At 39.5% G+C, this 7,415-nt stretch overlaps 1 protein-coding gene across 5 annotated transcripts in view; it reads right to left on the bottom strand.

The window, feature by feature from the left end:
- ctdspl2b (CTD (carboxy-terminal domain, RNA polymerase II, polypeptide A) small phosphatase like 2b) overlaps positions 1 to 7,415 on the bottom strand; it is a 79,548-nt gene that overhangs the window by 33,442 nt on the left and 38,691 nt on the right. For all 5 annotated transcript variants that reach the window (XM_043677116.1, XM_043677115.1, XM_043677114.1 and 2 more), the window contains 2 exons: positions 4,456 to 4,590; positions 2,809 to 3,030 (listed from right to left, as the gene is read on the bottom strand). In XM_043677116.1, the coding sequence (XP_043533051.1) occupies positions 2,809 to 3,030; positions 4,456 to 4,590 (357 nt within the window). The remainder of the gene's footprint in view (positions 1 to 2,808; positions 3,031 to 4,455; positions 4,591 to 7,415) is intronic.

The following is a 7,415-nucleotide window of genomic DNA, read 5'->3' as shown; positions in this document are numbered from 1 at the left end:
CCCCCCCCCTCCTCTAGCTTATCTCTCCACGCTTCAGGCTCTCTGCCTTTATTCCTGATGAAGGGCTTTTGCCCGAAACGTCGATTTTGCCTGTCCTCGGATGCTGCCTGAATTGCTGTGCTCTTCCAGCACCACTGATCCAGAATAAAGAAGAACCTAGGCCAGTGCCAAAAATCAGATAATAGATTCACGCATATGAGCATGTTATGGTGAGACAATGCAGGTAGACAGCGCATGGTGAGTTCAGCAGCTCACTATATTCCTCAGTAAAAATAACGAGGGAGTACTCAATTCTACTGTTTTCAGTGCCCAAATAATACTACAGATGAATTAAGAGGGTGCTCAAGATCATGGAGGATTTCTATAGAGCATACAGCATAAAGAAAATAATTAGTAGATAATGAATAAAAGTAATTGCCAGAAAAACAGAGGCAAAATAAGGATTTTTAAAAAGTAGGAAATTAGGATCTGGAACACAATGCCTAAAGCAAATTCAACTCTGTCTTTCAGGAAGGAATTGGATATACACATAGAAAGGAAATAAGTAGAGCAATCTAAGAAACGGAAAGAATAACAGAGTGGAAAAGAGATGGCATGGTATATTAAATATGGTAGACTACTCTGAAACTTTTGATCACATGCAATCCAGGTGAGCTGGCAAATTGGATACACAATCTGCTTGATGGTAGGAAGCAGATGGTAATACTGGAAGGTTGGTTGCCTGACTGGAAGCCTGTGACTAGCGGAGTGCCTCATGGGTCAGTCCTGGGCCCGTTACGGTTTGTCACATATATCAATGATTTGGATGAGAACCTACACTGCATGATTAGTAAGTTTGCAGATGACACTAAAATAGACGGTATTGTGGACAGTGAGGAAGGTTAGCAGAAATTTCAGCAGGATCTTGATCAGCTGGGGAAGTGGGCTAGAAAATGGCAAATGGAGTTTAATATAGATAAATGTCAGGTCTTGCATTTTGTAAAGTCAAATCAAGATAGGAATTATATGGTGAATGGTAGGGCCTTAAGGAATGTATTGGAACAGAGGATCTTGGGTGTTCAGGTTCACAATTGCCTAAAAATTGAGTCACAGGTAGACAGAGTAGTGAAGGGGGCTTTTGGCACACTGGCTTTCATCAGTCAGGGCACTGAGTATAGAAGGTGGGAAGTTATGTTGCAGTTATACAGGATGTTGGTGAGGTGCACTTGGTGTATTATGTTCAGTTTTGGTCACCTTGCTGTAGGAAGGATGTTATTAAACTGGAAAGAGTGCAGAACAAATTTACAAAGATGCTGCCAGGACTCCAGGGCCTGAGCTATAGGAAGAGTTTGGACAAGCTAGCACTTTTTCCTTTACAGCTTGTGAGACTGAGGGGAGATCTTATAGAAATGTATAAGATCATAAAAGGCATGGATAGGGTGAATGCACTCAATCTTTTTCTAGAGTTGGGGAATTGAGGACGAGAAGACATGAGTTTAAGTTTGGAGAGGAAAGTATAAAAGGGAATCTAAGGGGCAACTTTTTTTAACACAGAGGGTGGTACACACATGGAATGAACTGCCAGAGGAAGTGGTTGAGGCGGGTATATTTAAAAGGCATTTGGACAAATACATTGATAGGAAGGGATTAGAAGGATATGGGCCAAGTACAGGAAAATGGGGTTAGTGTGGACAGACATTTTGGTCAACATGGACCAGTTTGGACCCAAGGGCCTGTCTCTGTGCTGTAGGACTCTACAACTCTATATGACTCCAAGTCAAATGGTCTCCTTCCTTCTGTGTTATATGATTTTATCCTATTTTCTGGGATGTGGTAGAAGATAGGGAAAGTCTCTGTGACTGAGCTGAATTAAATTTAAGTGTGTCAATTTTGCACGGCAGATCTGGCAATCTAACATACAAGGTAGAAAGATCCACAACACTTCCAATCCACAGTTGACAACTGACCACCAGCTTGACTAATGGTGGGATCTGAAGAACAGATCTATCACTGATGGCTACATTCCTATTTCACTGAAGATCAGTTCCCTATCAGTAGCAGTTCAGGTAACCCAAAACTATTTTAAAAACATAAAACATGATTGTTGTTCTAAAAATGTACAATTTTAATGGGTTAAGCTCCAGCAGATCCTTGATCAGCACACTTCAGTGTTCTTAAGTCTCAACTCTTAACTTTGGCCAATTCTGTAAGATAGGCTCAGGATCTCTCGGAATGAAGGTGTGCAAAGTAGTTCAGACAAACATAAACTCATGGATTTCGAAGTAGTTTACAATCCTGACGTATAATGATGAGTTTTATCATATCTCAGTGAATCAAATTAAAAAAAAGGATATAGGCAATCTGCAAAATGCAATAAACTTTTATTATTGACAGTCAGCCAGTGTGTTTTTTTTAATTACTAATAAGTAACACACTGACACAGCATGGCTAGAACCATAAAACTGCTTTATTAAACACGGCTAGTGGGAACTTACAATCTGAAAAAACTAAATTAAATGTCAGTGCCCTTCATTAGTGAAGGAATTTAACTAACTACTGACTTTAACTTAGTGTAAAGTCTGCTTTCATAGCCATTTTATGATAAAACAGTGAGCAATGATAGAAAATTCAATCATTTAAGAACATGGCTGATCTCCCACAGAAAAGAGCTTGAGATCATAATGACATAGTCTGGTATCTCTTAGATTTCTGAAGTAGACATGCAGAGTATGATTTCTGTCCCATGACAATTTACCTGCAGATTAAAAGGCTCACTCGTTAAGAAAATTTGCAATACAAAGAACGATTAAATTAACTAGTTTACTGTACCTGGCATGGGATGAAGTTCATTGGTGACTTCATCCTCTATATTATCTGAACTGCTGTCAGGAGACAAATGTGATTGCGCTGTCACTGCCTGGCCAGAATACAGTCCTCCAGTGGCTGACGTTGCTGTACTTGTTGTGATCTCATCCACCTGTTCCAATTCCAGTTGTTTAACAATTTCTTCAGCCTCTACTGCCTGACCTGGAGAGTCAGAACCTGATGTTCCTGTAAATATTCATAAATGTAAATCACGTTACTTAATGAAAGGGTCATTCACCGAAGTGCATTCATCATTACCCTTTGAAATTATGCATATTCACCAAAGCATTGCAGCCAGAAGGGCTAAAGAAAGAAACAATATTAGAAAAACTGTAGTTTGCTAATAGCACTTTTCCCTCCAGATCAGAAGTTTCATTTCATGACGTGAGAACATAATCAGGCTTGACATTTCACTATGGAAGTCTGTCACATGCACTGGGCTTTGCAATAACCGATTCCATGACAGATTCAAAGAAGCTCCATTTTCCCAGCCATTTGAAAAAAATCCATCTTTGACATCTAAAAGTCAAGTTGGGTACTTATCCCTCAGTACTTTACAGGATATTGCTACCTGTGAAGCTGACATTCTTGCTAACATAAGCACCTTTAAGACAACGTTAGAGAGGTAAGATAAAGATTTTTGTTATCCACAAAGACACAGTAACAAAGTCCAACAACAGAAAATATTTTCTGCCCATTGCCAACTTCAGCCTCCAATATTGTTCAACATGAGCTTGAGAAAGTAGACCTCATCTTTTGATTTGGCACTTTAGCACATTCCAGTGCCAACAATGAACTAAACAATTTCAGATTGTCATTCCAACTTTCTTTTTGTTTTCCTTGTATTCTCTGCTTTACATTGTTTCTGGATGGCTTCCTCCAGACTTAAGTTTTGTTCCTTTCTTACCCCACAACACTCAATTCTGCCGTGCAGTCACCCATATTGTCACAGAAATTCCCCTCTTTATCTTATCACAGCTTCCCTCAATCTTACCTTTACCAGCACCGCCACACCAGAAAATATATCACCCACCAATGATTTTGAATATTAAATTGTGAGCAGTTTGATAGATCAATTAAGGATGAAACATTCCTTCAGACAAGTTTATGATAATTGAAAATAAGTTGCAAAAGAATGAGAGAAAATGAAGAAACAATTCTTTATTCAGGGACTGTTGCATACAAGACAGGCCAAATTGCCATCTTCAATACTGTATGATTTCAATACAGTAAATAATTAAGCATACCATATCAAATTCAGTCAAATAAATATGTGCTGTTTGTTGACATTAAAGTGGCCATAGTCCAATTGGACTACAGGACTCTCATTAGACAGAGAGAGAGATGACTGTGGTGGCTTAACCTGAGGGCTGCCACGCCTGAGGTGAAGGGAGAAGTTGAGGAAATGTGGGAAATCAACTCATGCTGTTGGCACCATTCTGCAAATCAATGATCCAGCCAACTGAGCTAACCAATGTCTTTGCTGACCTTACCAAAGCATCTTAAAACAAAAATGCACAAACACACTACATTACATCATTTACATCAGTGGATAAAAATTTTACAAGTGCCCATCTGCTTTGGTCACAGGCATTTAATTTCATACTTTACCATTTTTGTTTGCTGGTGAGAAGAAACTGAAAACAGGAGAAAAGATGGTTCCCAATAAGGCAGTTCGTGGAGGGCTGACCACATCATTAACAATCGGTAGTTTCCCATTTTGTTTACTGCTGTAGCCTATCGTCTCTAAAAAAAAAATAAATAGACTTTAAAATTTGATGTGAACATTGCACAGAAGTAAATGATTAATGAAAGTGTAATGCTGCTTCAGTCTTCCACAAGTCAAAATAAAGTATATGTTTCAGGGTAGGGAGAGAGGAGGAAAGAAAGGTGGCATATTGTATAGTTTAAACTTGCACAACATTTTGTCATGTCCACAGCGGTCACTATTACTTCAGAGTGTAAGATTCGTTGTTCCATGCAAATCCATTTTACAACATATCTGGAGAAGCACAGAATTCTGTAAAACCAAAAGTTTTATTGGGCTATAGCAGTAATACAGATTTATATAGCATCTTTATCATAGTAAAATATCCCCTACAAATCATACAGTCAGATGCCTATCCAAGCCTTGTAACAACATTCAGTATCTTTCTAATCAGTCACATTGTTTGAGACTGAACTGATCGCACATTCTCCTAAAAAGCAGTTCTACAATGGCACCCAATCACAATGTCAGCACCCTGACCATTATTGAATGAACACTATCTAATGACTGCATCTGATGTACTTATAAATTAGTTAAATGCATACTGTCATTAATACATCTTAATTTAGTTCACATCTCCACTCCAAATGTCAGACTTTTGCTCGCTCTCTCTGCTCCAATCCTGCATAAATACTTAGCACCCACAACATTCACATGTGGCCCACCTGTCCGTGTCAGATCCCAACTTTCTCAAACTATCACCCACTCCAATGTGGCTTGGCCTCAGAAACAGAGCACTGAAGAGCTAGGCTGCATGCTGTCTGACTGGCTTAAATATTTTCAAACAGAAATCTCAGCAATGTCTGCAGGGAAGGACGTAGAGAATTCTTTATACCATGGCTCAACCATCCCCAGACTTTTGGTCAACACAACAGTAAGCACTGAAAACGGTAGGTAACTATCCCTACATCCTAATTATGACAGATGCCACACAGGAGATAAATTACTTGCCTGACCTGGTATATGGAATAATGCATTATTTGGCAGTTTGTATATGTGGAATAATCACAATGAAAGCTGATCCATCACGAAGAGCACGAAAAGCAAAGAGAATTGGTGACACAGCAAAGGAAAGGTGCAAGGCACAGTAAAGCAGAGAGGAAAAACCGGGAAGGCTTATGGTGAAGGGTAGAGGAAGAGTGAAATCTTATATAAACAGGGTAAAAAGAATGGAGATGAAAGAGGGAAGACTTATTTTTATCTTTAGTCATGAGAAATGCTAAAGGATGCCAACCAGTTTTACATACCACGGATTTAACTTTACAGAATAATCAAGGGAAGGTACACAATACTCACTGAGGAATAAGAAAACTATGAATGGTCCATTTAAAAAATCACCATAAAAATGTTTAAAATGGAATCAGAGACCCTGAATTCGTTTGCATTTATGAACCAAATTGAAAGCTTTCCAACTAAAACACTTCTTACCCTCATTATTTTGAGAGGAAAACATAAATCAGGAATTGTCTCTAAGATTTCTCCTATTCACATTGCATCAAATGAGAGAAAACACAGAAACCTCCAAAAACTATGGAAAATTGTTGGATTTAGATCGATATTGCTCAAATTTATTTTTTCATGTATTCACTCACAGGATGTGGGCACTGCTGACAAGGCCAGCATTTACTGCCCATCCTTAATTGCCCTTGAGAAGGTGTTGGTGAGCTGCCTTCTTGATCTGCTGCAGTCCATGTGGTAACAGCCTATGTAGTCCAATTGGGTACAAGCTTGCTTACAACGCATATAGCTCACTTTTAACAGCACCTTAAGCATCACTGAAATGAAAGAGAAAATATTTACACAGAACAAACTTGCTCGAGTAAAATATCCAGCAAAGTTAAGTTCCAAGGCTGGTGGATTTATAAACAAGAATTGGAATCAAATACTCTACACTGCTCTTTATATTCAGCATGAAGGGTAGGAAAACCTTTTTACTGATCGGACTACTTTGGTTTTGGGGCAGTTATTCACAGTGGTGAGTTAACATGCAGATTATCTGAATGCTTATTCCTTCAAAGTTTGTGCGAAGATTTGTTGCTCGGGTGCTCGTTGTTGTGGTTCTGTTCACCGAGCTGGGAATTTGTGTTGCAGACGTTTCGTCCCCTGTCTAGGTGACATCCTCAGTGCTTGGGAGCCTCCTGTGAAGCGCTTCTGTGATCTTTCCTCCGGCATTTGTAGTGATTTGAATCTGCCGCTTCCGGTCGTCAGTTCCAGCTGTCCTGATCAGTAGATCCAGACACTCTACACAATCAACACAGGAATTCTTGGACATCATCAGAAATATACATATAGACAAGGAAGAAACCATGGTCTCATTCGATGTAACGGCACTGTTCACCTCTATCGACAAAACCCTAGCCAGAGAAACAATAGCCAACCTGCTGGACATACAGAACAGACAACAGGACGGTGAACCTATCAACAAAGATGGCATACTCAAACTACTGGACCTGTGCCAACTTCACATTCAACAACCAAATATATGAACAAATCAACGGCACACCCATGGGCTCATCCATCTCTGGATTCACAGCAGAAGTGATAATGCAAAGATTAGAACAAACAGTCTTACCGCAAATTCAACCCAAACTCTGGGTCAGATATGTGGATGACACCTTTGTAATCATTAAAAACACAGAAATAGAGAACACACATCGGATCATCAACGCCACACTCACAGGAATCCGATTCACTGGAGGGGAAGAAAAGGACAACCAACTCCCATTCCTAGACGTAATGGTACAGAGAACACCTAACAGAGAATTCACCACAAAGGTATACAGGAAAGCCACACACACAGACC

Source organism: Chiloscyllium plagiosum, chromosome 36 (genome assembly GCF_004010195.1).
Source record: "Chiloscyllium plagiosum isolate BGI_BamShark_2017 chromosome 36, ASM401019v2, whole genome shotgun sequence".
Taxonomy (NCBI): Eukaryota; Metazoa; Chordata; class Chondrichthyes; order Orectolobiformes; family Hemiscylliidae; genus Chiloscyllium; species Chiloscyllium plagiosum.
Note: the sequence above shows the minus strand (reverse complement) of the source record. Positions and strands in the feature narration are given on the sequence as shown.